The sequence below is a fragment of the Doryrhamphus excisus genome, chromosome 1 (genome assembly GCF_030265055.1).
Source record: "Doryrhamphus excisus isolate RoL2022-K1 chromosome 1, RoL_Dexc_1.0, whole genome shotgun sequence".
In the NCBI taxonomy this organism is placed as follows: Eukaryota; Metazoa; Chordata; class Actinopteri; order Syngnathiformes; family Syngnathidae; genus Doryrhamphus; species Doryrhamphus excisus.
The window spans coordinates 1,860,343-1,880,317 of record NC_080466.1 but is presented as its reverse complement, the minus strand read 5'-3'; the positions used below and the strand labels follow the sequence as shown (position 1 = coordinate 1,880,317).

Here is a 19,975-nt window from a genome sequence, read left to right as displayed (position 1 = left end):
AGAAACCAATCAAACTCAGTTCACACTTGTCTTTTTGGTCGGAACTCTGTGGTGTTTGACCTGGAGTTTGTTTGGTGGTCACCAGCCAATCACAGGACACATATAGACAGACAACCATTCACACTCGCATTCATACCTATGGACAATTTGGAGTCGCCAATTAACCTAGCATGTTTTTGGAATGTGGGAGGAGTACCCGCAGAAAACCCACACATGCACAGGGAGAACATGCAAACTCCACACAGAAATGGCAGAGGGTGGAATTGAACTATGGTATAAATATACAGCAATACATAAAAAGCCTATTTTTGAATGACAAACATAGAATGGGGTCAATTTGGCAAGGATGATGGGACGGTTAAAAGCATTCAGTTTAGATTACTACCAGCCGAGCTGAACTTAGTTTTATTATCACTAGCCTATTTTACTGTCTGCACCGAGTATAACTGTTACACAATCAATCAGATATGTGGCTATTGGTTAATAACTGCCAGTGTATGTTTTTTTTTTTTTTTTTGCTTTTAACAGTTGACTTGTAGTTCCCAGACTTGACGCGTGATGGTAGTGTTGGACCACAAAAAGTGGCCTCTGTTTTGTTGCCTGCATTTGGATTATAGACGGAAAATTCAGTACTTTTCTGAGAATCGACTCTTTTCATACGGCTCCTCTCTCCTGTTCTGTTCACGTGTGCTCTAACTGCCCTGCGCTCGCGCAAGCGCAGAGACGTTCCCCCGCATACTGACCAATCACGTGGGGCTAGAAGAGGGAAAAAAAGCGAACGAGCGAATTAGTAGGAGAAAAAAGGAGGCTGTCACCCAGTGGCGTTCACTTCAAAGAGCCGTTTCAGTTGCGACATGTCACTGACTTGGAGGATGCTTGTCGAGTGGATGGAATGGCATCGTGTCTGATTCATTCAGGCCACATTACACCTGATGTATGAGGACTCAATAGGACACCAAGAAATTATTCGTCAGCGAGATTAAATGAGGTGAATTTGACTGTTTTTTTTTTTTTAGAGCAACTGCAATGTTTACAAGTATAACTGCCTCATGGAGTAGTTAAAAATACAAACTGGTTTGAATTCCAAGTGGATATACTTCTCTCAAACTTTGTGGTGAAGATGGAAAAGTGCGTTTTTACGTCCTCCCTGGATCAGTTCATGCTGAGCCCACTTGTCACTTGGGTAAGTGCATCTGGTCCACTATGCAGGACCGTAGACCATGAAACTTTGGTGGACTTGATTGATCACCTGCTTCTCTGCAGGTGAAGACCTTTGTTTCACACGATGAAGGCCGACACTTGGACTTTTCTGACTTGTTGGATGGAGTCTTATTGAATGATATTATGAGCCAAATGTAAGTGATGCTTTATTTCTAGTCAATATACTGTGTATAATTATTTTTGCAATATTAAGACAGGTTCAACGTATGTAATCAAATGTATTCTTTCCATTTACAAAGAGGTATTTTCCTATCATACAGGCTTTAATATTTAATGTCATGGTATTGTTAACATAAAAGTTATTTGTGGCTGGCTACTACAAGTAAATAAATATATAAACACTGTCGAAGGAAACATAGAAGCTATCTATGCAAAACAGAGGAGACATGAATACGGTCAAGATGCTATTTAAGAGATTATGATTTGAGCGCCGTATGTTCTATAAGAATTACTGCCACTTAGAAAAAATGGTCTGCTTGCAGTTTATGGCTTTAAACATGCAACCAGTAAGAGACTGGACGCTCTTACTTTGAAAAGGAGTGAAACTGACAACCAATATCCTTAAGGATATCTGGTAAACCTGAATCCTTAGCATTCATTCATTCATTTTATCTGCCATGGTCACAAAAAACAGCTCAAAATGAGAAAGAATGCTGAGGAGTGAGGAGAGGGGAGGGGAAAGAGGTGGGATAATCTCTTGGATTGGGAGACCCTCCAGGATTAAAGCCATGTTGCTGGTGTTTAGTGGCACTGGGACACAGATGGGAGGGAGGTGCAGACACAGAAATGGGACATTAAAAAAAAAAATGGTGACGAGAAGACGGAATGGGTAGCTAGCGGTATTTTACTGAATGCTGAGTGTCGGGCCTTCACAATAACATGCATCACAACATTGTCGTTTAACCCATTCCTGTCTGACAACCATCTGAAGCATCCGAGACATGTCTGTCTGACGTGTTTGATTGAAATATCATGACAAGGGAAGCCATACTACGCCATTGCAATGCCATGTCTTGGATGTGGTTGGTCACTGGCCAACTTGGCCAATGCAGGTGAACGACAGTAGAGCCCTACTTTTCACGGGGGTTACGTTCCGTGGCTGACAAATCATGAGTAATTGATCCATCCATTTTCCATACCACTAATCCTCATTAGGGTAGCAGAGGTATGCTGGAGCCTATCCCAGCTGACTTCAGGCGAGAGACAGGGTATACCATGGACTGGTTGCCAGCCAATCGCAGGGCACATATAGACAAACAACCATTCACGCTCACTTTCATAGAGTCGCCAATTACCTTAACATGCATGTTTTTGGAATGTGAGAGGAAACTGGAGAAAACCCATGCATACATGGGGAGAACATGCCCAGGTCTTCCACATCTCCTAACCCTGCTGGTATAGGCACCATTCACCCTGCCAATACAGTTAGATAAAAGGAATTCCACTGTTTTTGAAAACATGCTAGGTTAAATGGCAACTCCAAATTGTCCATAGGTATGAATGTGAGTGTGAATGGTTGTTTGTCTATATGTGCCCTGTGATTGGCTGGCGACCAGTCCAGGGTGTACCCCGCCTCTCGCCCGAAGACAGCTGGGATAGGCTCCAGCACCCCCTGCGACCCTCGTGAGGATAAGCGGTAGAAAATGAATGAATGAATCAATACTCAGTAAAGAGGAATCAATAATTATGTTCACTATCTTGCAGCTTCCACTTTCCACTTTTGCAAAACAACAATTAGTTTTTCTTGGTAATAAAGTAAATTGTCGATACTGTCTGCAGAAATCCTCCAGCGACACATCAAACTGCAAATAAGTTGATCAAGGATCCAAGTCAGAGGGTCCGGAACTTGACCGTCCTTGTTCAGCAAATCAAGACCTATTATCTGGTGAGTTGCTCCAGTGGCTTCTCCTGCATCCATTCAAGCTCCACGTTGCTAAGCCCTTCCTCAACATCGGCTTATGATATTGGAACATTTGCTTTGGATTTTTCAATTTCACCTCAATTTTGCACATGAAAGCACGCTAGCACTGGATCACAAATCGCAAACCCACCAGTCGGTAGTACTCGTGCCCCTGCTGATCATCTAGCGATGCTTTAAGATGCCTGCCCTAAATATGAGCCATCCTAACGTCTAAAGCCGGAGTCCGAGTTTTCAAAGGGCACATTTCAAGCATTAGAGGCCGGAACACACACCACTGCTGATGTGATGAGGCTTGGATTTTCCTCCTCTGTCAAATTAATTAACCGCAGTTTGAGATAAGCCGTCTTGTGAGATTACAAGAAAGTAATTTCAAGGAGAATGGAGCATGTCAATTCTCTAAATAATCAAGGTGGCAAAACACATATTAAAGAAAATACACATCTCTTTAATAACTGTATATGAAGCAAATTCCAATTCCAACTATTTGTATAATAATGATCATTTCTTTCAATATTATGTTTGTGAATACTCTCATTAATCCAGGTCATTGTATTTTTAGGGCATTAAATCCATTGCAGGTCGTCTTTGAAGACGTTTCGCCTCTCGTTCAAGCACAAAATGTCTATTTTTACCCTACTATGACATCAGCAAGAGACGCTTTACCTCTTCATTGGCTGAAACATTTTTAGTCCATCTCATGCAGGCTTTTTCAAAATGTAGTTTCATGTTTTCATGTCTTCCTTTTGGTCACATGATGTTTTGCAGGAAAACCTGAGACAGTTGATTCTGATTCCTGTTCCAAATGTGCTGCTGCTTGCTAGGATTCCTCAAACTGGTAATAAAGCTTCCTCCCGATGACATCATGTTTCGTTATGTATTTGTATTAGCCGATAAAATGAAGGTTAGGCTAAGTGAAGGCTATTAGCGATGCTCCAATCAGGTTTTTATGCTGCTGATACAGTTACCGAAATCGAGTGAAATACCAATACAAGGGAAACCCTAAAATCTCCTTAATTCAGACAAAAACATATTTGACTTACTTTTTCAAGAGAACATATATCACTCGGGTAATTACAGGGGATGAGAAGTCTTCTCTAAGGAGACTTTGAATGTGAGAGTACATGAGTGGAGTCCTAGCATGACATGTAGAGAGCAGTGTCTTCCACCGATGACAAAAGCTGGTAATCTCATCCGATTTATAATTTTAATTATATTTCAGGTTATTTGCACAACCGGGGAAGTGTTTTGGAATGTTTTGCGAGCATTTTGGCTACATTACAAAAAGTCACCATACTTGGTCAAGTGTTTGTTCTTTAAGTGCTTCAAATGAAAGCTTTTTAACGTGCTACCCCCGCACTTGGTTCACCACGGAATGATTGTTTTTGTTTTGGCATGCATGTTAGAGGAAGAAAGTTAGAGGAGGATGCTACCTAAGACACTAGACTGCATGCAGTGATCGCTACAGGCTGGTCACGTTTCACAAAAATCTGTGTATCAATGTAGTGTCACAATCAAGTAATATTGCTTGATTGTGATTCTTTAAAAATGCTTTTAGTAGTACTTAGTACAGTAAACCTCGGATATATCGGATTCAATTGTTCCCACTGGTTTTGTCCGATATAAGCGAAATCCGTTATATGCGTATACCGGAAAATGTCCGTTTTACGCATATATCAGATTTATATCCGGTATATGCGTAAATCGGATTTTATTCGTTATAAAAAGGCACTTCCTTGACTATGTTTCCAATGTACCTGGACTGGACAATGAAAAGAGACGTAAGGTAATGAGAATTTAACTTTATTGGACTCTGAGCATAACAAATTGTTAATTAAGCTAGGCCCTGTTACGCCCGTCAGGCCTACGTTATTTCCAATAGTGAGGTTAAGATCTCATTCACTGCTGTGCTAGTATTATTGACGTCACTCACTTTTATTTTTGTCCTAAATCTGGAGCCAGGAGAAAGACAATAGCCAGTGACATCAACAAGATTAGCATAACGATGCGGCCATCCGATATATGCGAGGGAAATTTAATGGAAATGCATTGGAACGGGACTGGAGATTTTGTCAGAAAATAGGCGAAATCCGTTATAAAAAATCCGATATATGCAATGAATTTTTATTGGAAATGCATTACAGAAAAATCGGTTCTTTTTTATCTGTCCGTTGTGAGCGAATTTCCAATATATCTGAGTCCGATATATCCAAGGTTTACTGTAGTAATTTAGTTAGCTTTTAAAGGTATTTTCTCTCTTGTAACTCTTGACAGAATTAACTCTGGAGGAAATGAAGAAACTGTTGTTGTTGCTGCTAGGATGCGCAGTACAGGTAAACATGTCATGTCTGGTCATCAATATTATTCATGTATTGTATTCTTACACTAATATTTCAGCTATTTGATTTACCAGTACCTTCTCAAGGTATATTGTAGATGTACTGTCTGCATCTTGTCTGAATAGCTGGCAACATTAGTTAGTACATCTCACAGTGAACATGTGGGAAGATACTCCTCGGGTTCTGTACATACTTGGCTACCCCATCACCATTTAGCTTCCCCAACAAGGCACGTTATCACATTGGAAAACTGCCATGGGAACCCGTTTCCCAACGGAGGGACTGCTTCAGAACATCACTGTTGCTCCCCAGTGCCGGCAGCACTCATGTAGCCTGAGACCATGACGATATCACCACTTTTGGCTGTACACAATTATCTTTGTACTCAATTGCGTTGCCAGCTGTTGAGACCAAATGTATTGAGCCATACTCTGTACCAGCTATACATTGACTACTCTATCTAGGTTTCATTGCTATAGTAATCTCTTAACTCATTATCATAAACATCTATGAGGAATTTTTGTTTCATTTTCAGTGTGAAAAGAAACAGGAGTACATTGAGAGAATCCAGACGCTTGACTTTGACACAAAAGCTGCCATCGCATTGCATATTCAAGAGGTATGAAGGCTTCATGCTCTTACAAGTCTCTACGGCTGCTTTTTAGGAAATATGTGAAAAGATACATTGAAAAGAAAATCAATTACAGAAATGGAAACAATCAGGCAATGCATGTCGACCATGATAAACAAATCATTAAGAGTTGTGGCTGTACATGTTATGGTTATGTAAAGAAAAGTTAGTGACGTCCCAACACTCTTCTCCAGCTAACCCACAGTCAAGACAAACTACTAGACTTACACTGGTTGGAGTCGTGCGGCATACCCACTCATGAGCTGGAGGTCTTGGCAAAGAATATGGCCGTGCATCTCCAACGCCTGCTGACCCAGAGAGATGCCCATCTGGAAGTAGGTCGTATTAATAGTTAGAAATGTTGTCTTTTGTTGTTGTTTTTATGTTCTTCAATATGTACTGTATAATCAACCTGTAACATGTTTTATTCTCATATCTCTTTGTTTTTTTTAAAAGACTATCGCCGAACTAACACAGGAAAGGGAAGGTGGGGTTAGCATCCCATCCAACCCACAGTCCGCCATGTATCCTTCCAGCATGCAACAGCAACAGCAGCAGACTGGGAATCACCAACATTTAGTGGTGGAACTTGCAGACTCAAAGGCCAAGATCAGACGACTTAGACAGGAGCTGTGAGTATCTAGCGCAGGGGTGGGCAAACTACGGCCCGGGGGCCACATCCGGCCCGCCAAGTGTTTGAATACGGCCCGCCCAATCTTTCAAAAGTATTTAATTTAAACTCAACATAAAACCTGGCATCATGGCCTGAGCCAACCTTTTGATGGTTGTATCAATTTCGTTTTTTGACATGTTCTGTTGTTTACAAAGTGTTCCTGAAAAAAGAGACACAAGCACATAATAATAATAAAAATTAAAATAATTATTATTATATTATTATTATAACTATTATGATTATTATATTTATTATATTAATGCTAATTATTATATTAATTATATATAATAATATTGTTATATTTGCATATTTTACATAATAATATAATAATTATTATTTTTATTTTATTTTAATTATTATAATATTTTATTATTTTTAAAATATTTAAATATAAATATAAAATAATAAATAATAATAGCAGATTGCATGACAATTTTACAGATACAATAATACCAGGTGGACTGTTACGTGTAAAATATATAGTCTGCCCCCCCCCCCCCCCCCCTGGAAATTTTGTTATATCAATGCGGCCCGCGAGTCAAAAAGTTTGCCCACCCCTGATCTAGCGGGTGAAGATGGAACCTTTTTATCTGAGTTATTGGGTGTGATTAATAGAGGATGTTTATCAGGATTTATGACAGGAAATGTTTAGACAATGATTGTAATCAGATAGATTGTCACTTGATTGCTTTGTGCTTTTACTACTTTTTTTTTGCAAAATAAATGTTATAAAATCGCAGATGCCTTTAACATGTAGAAATACATAATGCGATTGAACGCCCATCTAAATTCATCTATTTGTGACACCTGTTTGTGGCAAACATTTTTGTTGAAAACCAAATCATGTGAAAACCAGGCATACAAAAAACGAGATTCAACTGTTTATTTGTATGTAGCTATTAAAAAATTAGATTTTAATTTAGATTTTGCATAAAATACAATGTATTGCTGTGGTGGCCATGGGCTGCTGGTATCTAGCCTCCTCTGGAGAACTTCCAATAGAGAATGAATGAGAGAGATACTACAGGATAAAAGATGCCCCGGGGAGTTTGGCCCACATTAATGCGGCTGCCTGGCAAGTTCCATGGGTGTGCACTATACCACTGACCCACATTGGTTTTGTCGCACGAGTCGAGTGCATGCACATGCACACCATCCCTGATCTCAAGATCTGCTCTAGCACTGCTGTTCATAATCACTCTCTCATCGTTGTATTATCCTCGCTTGTAGGGTCAGGGAATAAACATTTTGATTTGTTTTAAATATTTCGTTTTTATGGGCATGATGTCTCTATTTAATTAGGTGTGCTTTGGAGTTGGACCTTCCATGCATCATGCATTTTGTTACAGGCATAGCAAAGAGAAAAGGGTCATTTCAAAGATTGCCCTAACAACTCATCTTATTGTTTGTCCATCCTGCAGAGAAGAGAAGAGTGAACAGATGTTGGACAGCAGACATGAACTAGAGAACATGGAGGCAGAGCTGAAGAGGATTCAGCAGGAGGTTAGAAGTCAAACAAGACAGACATGGAATTGCGTCTCCTTCGAACACATCCCCGTAGCCTTCTGACCCCGGGTCCAGATTACGCAGATTAATGCACACCGCACTCAGATGCCGAACTGTGCTTACCGACTGCAATTTAAAGCTCTCATTTAGTGCAGATTAACACTGGCATTTGAACAGGAGATCAAGTTTTAGTTTAATCAAGCTTTGGAACCTAGTTTGGCAACACTCATTAGCAATAAAATTATACCATTGATTTTTATTGATAATGTTTTACCTTTTAGTTTAGTCAAAATTATATATGTCACCGTTAAGCATGTTAATACTATGGATGCTCCGTTAGATAGGCCATCGTTCAGTATCAGCTGGTTTCTTAAAAAAAAAAAAATCATGTGATCGTCATATGCCGATAAATGGCTTTCAATGCCGATCGCTTGTGGCTAGCAGTAATGCAGCATTGCCGTGTTTTGCTCCAACGAACGTCTTGGTCAGTGTCGTTCTCCCACTTTCTTTCCAAACACAATCAATCATGTCTGCCATGTTGAAATTAACTGCTAACACATGCCACAAAAACTATTTTGCAAGGGTATCACGTTAAAAAGATTTCGTACGGCATTTGAAGAACATCCCTAGTTAATACCCCAAATTACTTAAATGGGAAAATATTTATTTGAAACAATCTACAGACACAAGGGGTTTTGTTTTCATTTTAAAAACCTGTGAAATTACTAGAGATATCCTATAATATTATCTGACAGATATCGACCAATATTGGCGTATAAATTAAATATTGGTTCATATTAGTATCATATTTTTGCTGATAATTTTTTGGCAAAAATGCATTACAGTGAATGAAACCTCATTACATGAAATGTGAGCTGACATTAATTTGAGGGAAGATCTGCTGGGCAATATCAGTGTATCCAATCGGTAAGAAGGCAGTATCAAGCATCTTTATAAATAACTATGGTCACAGTCTAATTTTAAAAATGTTGCTTGGTCTGCTGTTTGATGTCTGGTTCATAAGTGGAATTTTCTGAATTTCATCTGTCTCTCTTGTTGGAGAATCATTTTATCATAAACGATTCTATCCTTTATCAGAATCTGCAGCTGCTCGTCGACGCCCGAGCAGCCCGCACCTACCGCGACGAGCTGGATGCTCTGAGAGAGCAAGCAATGAAAGCAGATAGGTTGGAGAGCGAGGTTGGACGCTACAGGGAACAACTGCACAAGATAGAGTTCTACAAGGCCAAAGTGGAGGTTCATACAACTAAATATCTCTCTACCTTTATGCACACAACAAAAACATAAATGTAACTGGATTGATTATACTTGCATTTACAGTACACACCTATAGACAATTTAGACTCCAGTAATGTTTCATAGATCTGCACTATTTATTAACACGCATAATAGTGTCTGTAAAGTCACTGTATTAAAGTTTTAGATTGAAGTTATCACTGCCTGACTTTTACTGTGACCACCTTTTGAAAAAATGATGCAACTTTTCTGTGAGATGGACGGAATTTGAGAGAAATTATACAATATGTTAAGTACAGTATATAATCTTACATATTTTAATACAAATAAGAACTAAAACAAAAGCTACACTTAAGACATTTAACTTTATGTTTTTGTGTACGTGTACCTCAGGAGCTGAAGGAGGACAACAGAGTGCTCCACGAGACGAAGGAGGTGTTGGAGGATCAGCTGGCAGGCTGGAGGGCACGCTCAGATAAAATCCACCAGCTGGAGAAACATAGTCTTCTCCTAAAGGCCCGGATCCACGACATGGAACAAGTTAGTAATCGTCACAAAAGAAGGACATGGCTGATGTAGATTTGAAAAAAATCCTCTTCTACACTTGGTTCAAACATCTGGAACCCAGCTCATCAACCTCGTGTCTTCACTTTAGGGAAGGGAGGCAGATCGTAAATGCATCGAGGAGCTGCAGGACGAAAACTTGACACTGTGTTTAGCACAGAGGAGGAGCATGGACGAGTCCCAACACCTGGGATGGGAGCTAGAGCAGCTTTCCAAAAACGCAGATCATTCTCATGGTAAGAGCAGGTATTTGGATGAAATGAGGGGAGATGCCCACCTTTCAGGGAGTGCAAAATCTTGGAAACTGCTCTTAGAATATTAAATATTCACTCCCACTATATCAAACTCTCAGCTAAGCTAATGTTAATCACCACTATGTGTTTGTCTAAAGGGCAGCAGACTTTAAGTGAGGAAGTGAGTGAGAGGATCCGCAGTCGGCTGCTAAAACTGGAGAAGGAGAACCAACGTCTCCTGAAAACTGTCGAGGAACTCAAGGCTGCCTCCATTCACTGTAACACACAGTCCAAGAAACACGTCCACCATAACGACAGAGGCCTTGTCCGCCAGGAGCTGTGCAGTCCAGATAAATTGACCTCATCAACATGGATTTCCTGCTCACAGGAACAAAACACCACGAATGCATCTAGTCTGGTAAAACGGCAGATATCCATAATGGATCCTCAATACCAGCAACTCTACACACAAGAACCCGAGGGAGCTCGTATGGACCTCCTCTTAGCTAATAAAGCTCCCAATATTGAGGAGAAAGCACAGCTTGATGGTGATGACAGTGGAGAGCATTTCAAAGTGCTTCTATCTGACCTGGAAGTGCATGAAAAGAGTCGCTCTGTTGGAGCACATGATCCCTCCCCTGGCTCAATAAGCAGCAGCTCCAGCAATGAAGGCATCTTCACGGGCCTGCCAGCACGCTTCACTTATGCCAACAAGCATACAGAGCGTCTGGAGGGCAAGTGCAGGACCCTGGACTCTGTTAATCAGCAACTACAAGCTTCTCTTGGTAACATTGGTAAGTTTTATAAAATAAAATAAAAATTCAGCTCAAGTGAGGAATTCCCTTGAATTCCCACATCCTGCCTCTTTTTTCATTGTCTTCAGAAAGGAAAGTGCAACGATTGGAATCTGAGGTTCAGGAACTGGAGGCAGACAACCAAAGCCTCCAAGCCACTTTAGAGGAACTCAGGATTACTGCACGCCGCCTGGATCAAATCGAAGCAGAGAAGCAGAGTTTGGAACAAGAAAGCACAACTCTGGAGAAGGAAAAAAGGAAGCTGGAGAAAGAGAATCGACGACTTCGCCAGCAGGTAAGTCAATCCTTCCATTAGGTGAAAGGAGACGTATTTCGAATATTCATAATCTAAAGAACTTGTATCTCCTGCTCTCAGAGTGAAATCCAAGAAGCCAATTTAGACAGCAGCAATGTCTGCATGGCGAGCCTGGAAAGGGAGATGCGCTACCTCGTAAAGGAGGTGGAGGAGTTAAGGGAGACGGCAGAAAGAATAAAAGGCCTGGAGAGAGACAACAGAGAGCTGGCCAAGCAGGCTGCTATAGACCAGAAGACCCTGGCCACTCTTAGAGAGGTAAAACGGAGACTGCGCTGCATAAAGTGGAAATCTAAGCAAGGTCAAAAGTGCAGAGCAAGTCAAATGTACCTGTTTGATGTCATGTATTTCATTCATTCATTTTCTATACCGCTTATCCTCACAAGGGTCGCTTAAGTGAACTGAAAACAGGGTGTTAGAAAAAATAAGTATTGACAACTTGGTGCCCAAGAATAGTCAGTAGTATACAGAATCAGGACTGCGGCCATATACTGTAATGAAGTCAGGCTATAGATTATACTGCACTTGCACTTGTTTTACACACACTAACACACTTTTTTCAGTGTGGCGACTTCAATGGCACGGAAGTATGACATTGCGGGACTTTCAACATGCAACTTTTATTCTGTCATCTTTGACAAACACTGCAATTTAAGCACAAACGCTAATAAATCGTGAATAAATCATCATCATTGTCATCTCTCCCAGGAACAGAAGTCTCAGTTCAAAGCACAAAAATCATATCTAAAAAAACACTCGTTAGTTGTGCCAAGTGAGGTCCAAAATACCACCGTATAAATGACAATAAAAAAACACATACGACAAGGAAACTCAACCCAGTGGTCGTAGGTACGAATACGAATTGGTCTTCTCGAGAGAGTCATCTGCCAGCGCTTTGAAGCTAAACTTACCATTCAAAATACCTTTTTCTTTCGCCATTTCCGCTCCATATTTGTTTCCCGTTTGTGGCTCGACATCCACTGCCAAGGGTCTAGAGCCAAACAGGACGTTCCCACATGAATCACCTGCTTAAAGATTAAAAAGCCATCTTAAATATTGTCCATGCATTTATTCTGATTGACTTGCTTTAGGAGCTTGTTGGTGAGAAACTGAAGACTCAGCAGAAAGACACTGAACTAGAGAAGCTTGCCCATGAGCAGGAGTTGAAGCTTCTCAACCAAGAGAGTAAACAACAAGTGGAACTCAACTCTGCAGACAGGTTCACTTGTACTGCTTGTACTTGAATATAGGAAGAATATAACTAAGGGTAATGTGCAATTGTCTCTGCAGTAGATTCAAGATGCTGGAATCAGAGTTGCAGTTGTCCATGAAAAGGTCTGTTCAAATTAAAGAAGAGAAGATGGCTGTCCTAGAGGCCCGTCTTCAAGAATCTTCGACGCTTAATCAACAGCTGCGCCATGAGCTCAAAACTGTTAAGTCATGACGCAACTCTGCAGACAAGTTGGCAGTTTTTTTTTTCCAGGTGTTTGAACTTTGTTCCACGATACAGGTGAAACTGCTCTACGAAGCCTTGCAACAGAAACAGGAGGAGGCATCAAGCTCCGCCCCCACCTCACCAAGGGAGGATGGCAAGGCAATGAGTGAATGGCTGCGTGAAAGTCATGAAGCAACCAAAGAACTGCTGAAGCTCAAAGACCGTCTGATCGAAGTGGAGAGGAATGTAAGATGGACAATGGACATTTTTTAAATCGGTGTATGATTGTGATTTTATCCTGTCATTGGTCGTAATCCCTTCTACCCTAAGTCATCTGGGGTATCCCTTGCCATGACACTATAAACAGCATAAATGGAAAATAGGTATAGAACATGGATGGATAAGGTCGCTCTTTAAAACTCCACAAACCTTTTCTCCTACTTTCAATTGCACTTGACGAAGACCAGTTCCTGTCATCACCTCTTTCTTCTCGGATGCAGAATGCAACTCTGGAGACAGAGCGCCAGGCGACGCAGGCCCAGCTGAAGCAACTGGAGAGTCAGTCTGACGGTCAACAGGCTCAGATCCTTGCCCTTCAGAGGCAAGCAGCCTCTCTGCAGGAGATCAACACTACTTTGCAGACACACAACGCAAATCTGCAGGTAGGGGAACAATAAAATATTATCAGTAAACTACAGTAAATCTACAGTATGTTCAAATAAACTGAGTTTTTTTTGCTTTTCCAGGTGGAAAAGTCCACACTGAACTCGCAGAGTGCCTCCCTGATGGCTCAAAATGCCCAGCTGCAGCAGCAACAGGCGGGGACAGAAAGTGAGAAAGACAGCGCCATGCGGGAACGTGAAGAGCTCCGTGGCGCTCATGATCAACTATTACGTGACCATGAACGTCTGGCGGCTCTTCATGAGCGCCAAGCCACAGAGTATGAGGTCCTCATGGGGAAACACGGCTGTCTGAAAAAAGCTCATCGCACACTGGAGTTGGAGCATCGAACACTACAGGACAGGTGAGGGGAAATATGCATGTAGGGCTCTAGACTGTCCTTAGGTGGGACTGACTGGCGACCAGTCCAGGGTGTACCTGGTCTCGCCCAAAGTCAGCTGGCTCCAGCGCATCTGCGACCTGAATGAGTACATTTTACAGGTGGATTATGTATACCGCTTTTGATTATCAGTTTATTGGCATATCAGTGAGTCATATTCACTTCATTTAAATGTTTACATTGTTGCACAGCGACCGAGTGGTTAGCGCGCCGGCCTCACAGCTAGGAGGTCCGAGTTCAATTTCACCCTCGGCCATCTCTGTGTGGAGTTTGCATGTTCTCCCCGTGCATGCGTGGGTTTTCTCCGGAGATTCCGGCTTCCTCCCACATTCCAAAAACATGCTAGGTTAATTGGCGACGCCAAATTGTCCATAGGTATGAATGTGAGTGTGAATGGTTGTTTGTCTATATGTGTCCTGTGATTGGCTGGCGGCCAGTCCAGTCCCCGCCTCTCGCCCGAAGACAGCTGGGATAGGCTCCAGCACTCCTCGCGAACCTCGTGAGGGTAAGCGGTAGAAAATGAATGAATGAATGAACGAATGTTTAAATTGTAATTTGTGGTGCCAATGCAATGTTGTGTTTCACGCATGCATATATTGTGTATTGTGTACTTTAGATACAACAGCCTCTTACAACAGCGGACCAAGCTAGAAGATCTTGAGAAGTCACTGAAGGAGGAGCAGATGAGGATAAGTATGGAGAAGGAACATCACAGGACCACTGCTGCTGAATGCTGCAGGCTACGGGATGAGAAAGACTGGTATGCAAAGTGGCAAAGCTTTACACACATAATTGCCAGAACACAGGCATCAATGGACAGATGTGGGTGTACACATAAACATATTCAACGAAAGGGCACGTTGCGTGTGTTTTTCAGGCTAAACCAAACGTATCGACAGCTCCTGAACGACAATCAACTGCTGTCATCAGATCACAAGCAGCTTAAGAGCCAATTAAATGAGACGAAACTGGAGCACACCTGGCTGGAGGCTGATTTTTCCAAGCTCAAAAAGGAGTATCAGCAGCTCGACATCACCTCCACAAAGCTCACCAACCAGTGCGAGGTGTAATAACAGCATGGATTCTACAGTTTTTATCGTTAACGTGAATGCTTTGAATACTCACTCGACGCTTACCTGTGTGATGCCCAGCTGCTAAGCCAGTTGAAGGGAAACCTGGAGGAGGAAAATCACCATCTTCTCAGTCAGATCGACACACTGATGCTGCAGAACCGTACCTTGTTAGAGCAGACTATGGAGAGCAAGGATCTGTTTCACATCGAGGAACGGCAGTATATGTAAGAAGAGAGAACCATCTCACTGTTCCCCATACATTCATTTATTTGGATCATCATATACAGATTTGGTATCATCTTTTGGTTAGCATGTTGGCCACACAATCAGGAGATCTGGATTCATATCTTTGTTGAACATCTCTGGTTGGTGTTTGCATGTTCTCCAGGTACTCCAGCTTCCTCCCACATTCCAAAAACATGCATTGTTGGGTTAATTGGGAGACTCCATAGGTGTGAATGTGAGTGTGAATGGTTGTTTGACTGTACATGCTCTACGATTGGCTGGCGACCAGTCCAGGATGTATGAGTCTTGAAAATGGATGGTTGGATGGATGTTCACAAACACATTAGAACGAGCTTCTCTGTGTAGCTTTTCATTCCAGCTTCGTCAGCAACCAATCACACTCACATTCACACCTATGGACAATTGAGTGTTTTTGGAATGTTGGAAGTTTCCGCAAATGAGGTGGAGTATCGGGAGAAAGCTCATGCATGGGGAAATCATGCAACCTCCAACATGCATGAAACTAAACTAATGTATGTCACCCAAATATAAATATAAACAGAATTCCTTATGCACCTACTAAACATTTTTGACATTCTAATCTAAAAAAAATCTTTTTTCTCTCATTATGTATGTTAAGTGACAAGCTTAATGATTTGAGGAGGCAGAAAGAGAAGCTGGAGGAGAAGATAATGGACCAGTATAGGTTTTATGAGCCCTCACCTCCTCGCAGGTAAGTAGCTTGACACTTGTAACCGCACTATAAAAAGAATGATAGGAGTAAATGTATCTGCTACCGACTACATACAAGCAAAAAATTATTAGACCACTTTGTTTCTTCGGTTTCTTGTTCATATTAATGCCGGGTACAACTAAAGGTAAAGTTGTTTGGACACATATAACAAAAATAGTTATTTAGCTATTGATGTTATCATCATTATAGCTGTCTAAAACAATGTATCTTTAGTTGTATCAGGCATTAAAGTGAAGAAAAAGGGGGATTATTTCCATGACTGTATATTAGGGCTGTCAAATGATTAAAAGTTTTAATCAGATTAATTTTTAATTTGATTAATCATGATTAATCACCATTCGCAACTGTATGAAATATGCCCATTTTTACATTTTTTCATGACATGACAGGAAGATATGTACGTATTTATATGTATTATCAGCTTAAAAATGAACAAAATATGCCCAGCTGAAGATGCCACACAAGACTGTTTAATAGTAGCAGAACATCTAAATCACACTTTAAACCGTGTTATGATGAGCAACGCAGAGTTGCGTTCAAAGGCATCATGTAATTTAAGGTAAATGTACTTATTTTCAGTGTATTTTCCAGCATACTTAAATGTGGCAAGTGTGGCAAGATACAGTATATGTATATGATACAGTATATTTACAGTATACTGATGTCTGAATGAAGTTCGAAGAGAGAGGTGTGCTAGAGAGGCGTGCTAGCGCTGGTGTGCATGTGTTAATTACACTAACAATCAATTAACATAATTAAATAAATTAGTTAACGCATTCTTTTTGACAGCCCTAATATATATATATGTGGATAATAGATACGTATATCCTTGGAGTTAATTATGTTGTATGGTGTACCTGAACTGATTTTCTTTTGTCCCTGGGAGGAGAGTATGTTTTTTTTAAACCTTGACATGTTCTCTACAGGCGAGGCAGCTGGATTACTCTAAAGTTAAAGAAGTTGATCAAATCTAACAGCCGTGAAAAAGGACTGGATCACACTCTCGCACCAACACACTCGGAGCCGACCGAGGCGCAACTCTCATGTCACGACATCAGCTCCATCATCAGTTCAGACGGCTCTGGAGGCTCAACTTCCACATCAGCAGGCGACGCCGTCTCACCTCAGCGGGACAACAGTGAGTATGAGTAATGAGTCACTTGGGGATGCTTCTATTTGTTTCATGTCCAGAGCCTCATTTTTCCTTATGCGACAACCAATATGTCTCCCCTTCTGTCTTGTTTCTCTTCACTCCCTCTTCCCCTACCCTTTCATACACACCACCCCTTCCCATGAATCATCTCTCTTTACCTCCCATGTGGTTTTCTGTTAAATAGCCGCTCTCAAACTGTTTCCCCATATGAGGAACAGACTGAAGAACAAAGGCAAAGTCAAGTCCCTCATCCGACGTTCCTTGTGTAAGACTCCATCTTGCCTGTTAACACTTTGTCTGCTATGACAATGTACTGTTTGCTCATCCATGCTACCACATCACATTACCAGAACTTAATTAGCCATAACAATATGAGCATCCAGTGTCTGATTTTAGAATATTTTTCTTGGACCTGTGCAGTGCATAAAACAGTATTGCAGAAATTCACCAATATTTCCCTCTAAATGCCTTTTGGTCCACTTGTTTATCCTCATGCGTTGCCCCAATATTGCCCTCTGCTCCAACAATGCAGCCCTGAGCAGCATGGTGTGTCCGTCAGCCCTATTGGAGGAGGTGAAACGGGCAGAGAGCTCAGAGGAGCTGCAAGGTTGCAAGGCTGATGTGCAGGACAGGAAAAAAGCATTGACCTCATTCATTAGCACATCCATCATGTCCATCCTCCACCTGCATCCCACCACTGATCCATCCATCCAACGCCACCCATTAGCCACTGACACGGATGTCCCAGATGTGTCAGAACTGACAGGTATAAACATTTGCAAGTCATTCATTCATTGACATCATCGGAATCATATGGAATCAACTCTTGAGTTAATGGAAATTTATATTTTATAAAAAAAAATCACTTATTCTGCCCAACAGATAAGGATTCAAGTGACAGTGCTGTGCCATCTGGTTTTGAGGACAACGACGTGCTGCATCATCATGGTAAAGCTTTGTGGATAGCCGTTTAGAGGATTCCGCAAATACAGATGTATTACCCTCGCAGGAATTAGAATAAATCCATCAAATCGCTATCATGACCTTGTTTTATATTAATCTGCATGCTGACCACACAAGCAGAAAACTGTTCCCAAGGAGCACGTGGTTCTACTGCCCCCTTTCTGTCGTGAACGATTCTATGCATGTGTTTGTGTCTGATTCATTCTTTTTCGCTGGTCAAAACATTAGGTACACCTGTACAAGTTAACCAAACGAACAACATGGATATTGTTGTACTTCCCAGTATTGCAATGCAGTCATACTGAGAGCTGTTGTTTTTTTTGGCTTATCCCTGATTTTGGAGATCCGCATACTGAGTTTGACAATTTAGCATAATAACACTTTGGTTAGAATTACATACTTTTGTCTCTTACCTTATCACGATGTGTCCCGATGATCATCGGAGCTAAGTTGTCCTCAATGCTTTTTTGGCACATCTGGGAATGGGAATTTCAACCGCTGTTCATTGTAATAATAAAAAAAAAGCATTATTGTTTTTATAAAGGCAATATTTTGTTACTGTACATCACTTAACTAAGCTCAGTGGATTGTGCATTGAATGAAAAAGTCTCATCTTCCTCAGGGCTTAACGCGGTCCAGAGTCGAGCCCAAAGCGAGAGCAGTGGTGAGTTCAGCATGAGCCTGGATAATGAGCCCTGGTCCAATGGCAGCAGCCCCGTCCAGCAGTCGCTGTCTCGCCGCTCTTCTTCGTCGTACCAACCACCCCGTGACACCTCCACACCCCAGCATGTACACAAGGACTCGTCCACAGAATCCACCATGACCATTGAAAAGAAGCATGACTCCGATTTTAATCAAAAAGAGCCTGCATCAAACCAGGACTTCTTCCTCACGTGGGGAACGAGGAGCATTAGACGGGGATCAAAAGGAAAAGAGACACGTCGCTCATCAGATTTAGGCGGCACGGTTAGCACAAATGTAAAATCTAGCTCCAGTAATACTGAATGTACTAAGACCTCAGCTTGTGCACCAGTTACAGTGTTCTATGTTCAGGGGAAGTCGTCCTCAATGTCTGGGTGCCTCAACTGCTTTTCTAATCCATTGGGAAAAGATGGGCGACTAAAGGGGTTCAGGTCTCCTAAAGGTCTCCCACGTGCCAGCAGTGTGATTTCCACAGCTGATGGCCCGTCCAGACGCCCCAGCATCAACAGCAACTGCAGGGTGCCGGAAAAGTGCAATAACCAGGAGAAACTAGAAACAACATTGAAGCCCGGTCAACAAGCAGAAGTCAGTGAGAACCTTGGACTGGAGCCCAGTCCTCCGGTCAAACCTCCCAGAGACCCAGCACTTCACAAACCCCCTGTACAGGAGTCGGATATCAGCTCTCAATTCACACTCAACTCTGTCTTTTCTAACACAATCTTCAGTGATTCGGTAGGAACAACTGGTCCGAGCACGCAAGACCTGTTCCTATCCGAGTCCACATGTAAATCCACCAGCGAGCCAGGAGTCTGTTAGTAACCGTTTGGTGCCACAATGTTGGTGGCGGACTGGAAGAGAAGGATAAATAAAATCATCTGTTATATTATCATATTGTATCCTGCAATTAAAGCACCTGTTGAGGCCATTCCCTTGGGGGTTATTATACAACTAATTTCACAACTACATAGAAAATCATTAGTTAAGTCTGTGTATTTGCGTACTGTAAATACTGTACATATCTGTGTTTGATAGTTTAATGTGTTTTTCTGTACCTTTTGTGTCCTGGTGTTCCAGTACTTGATTTTGGAGTTACCCTAAAAGAACTGTGTATATAACATGCAAATTCCTGATAAGATAATTTGTGTTTTATCCCTTCAATAA

At 41.5% G+C, this 19,975-nt stretch overlaps 1 protein-coding gene across 2 annotated transcripts; it reads left to right on the top strand.

The window, feature by feature from the left end:
- Positions 1-757: 757 nt before the first annotated feature.
- LOC131136421 (girdin-like) lies at positions 758-19,973 on the top strand. 2 transcript variants are annotated; one of them, XM_058083220.1, is made up of 29 exons: positions 758-1,183; positions 1,264-1,355; positions 3,001-3,106; positions 3,908-3,977; positions 5,414-5,472; positions 6,014-6,097; positions 6,304-6,444; positions 6,566-6,741; positions 8,204-8,285; positions 9,387-9,545; positions 9,939-10,085; positions 10,201-10,345; positions 10,501-11,136; positions 11,226-11,431; positions 11,513-11,707; positions 12,541-12,668; positions 12,743-12,881; positions 12,960-13,130; positions 13,385-13,546; positions 13,631-13,908; positions 14,561-14,704; positions 14,822-15,008; positions 15,096-15,241; positions 15,883-15,975; positions 16,923-17,134; positions 17,334-17,414; positions 17,682-17,915; positions 18,032-18,097; positions 18,735-19,973. In XM_058083220.1, the coding sequence occupies exons 1-29, from the start codon at positions 1,121-1,123 to the stop codon at positions 19,628-19,630; spliced, it is 5,298 nt and encodes a 1,765-aa protein (XP_057939203.1). In that variant the 5' UTR covers positions 758-1,120; the 3' UTR covers positions 19,631-19,973. The 2 variants fall into 2 exon arrangements, with proteins under 2 accessions (XP_057939203.1, XP_057939193.1); XM_058083210.1 differs by having other exon boundaries at positions 12,740-12,881.
- Positions 19,974-19,975: the final 2 nt, after the last annotated feature.

Excerpts from the sequence above, each read along its gene's own strand:
- LOC131136421 (XM_058083210.1), top strand. The coding sequence starts at position 1,121 with ATGGAAAAGTGCGTTTTTACGTCCTCCCTGGATCAGTTCATGCTGAGC. Across the intron at positions 13,547-13,630 it reads CACACAACGCAAATCTGCAG|GTGGAAAAGTCCACACTGAA; the intron begins GTAGGGGAACAA and ends TTGCTTTTCCAG. Across the intron at positions 18,098-18,734 it reads CGACGTGCTGCATCATCATG|GGCTTAACGCGGTCCAGAGT; the intron begins GTAAAGCTTTGT and ends CATCTTCCTCAG.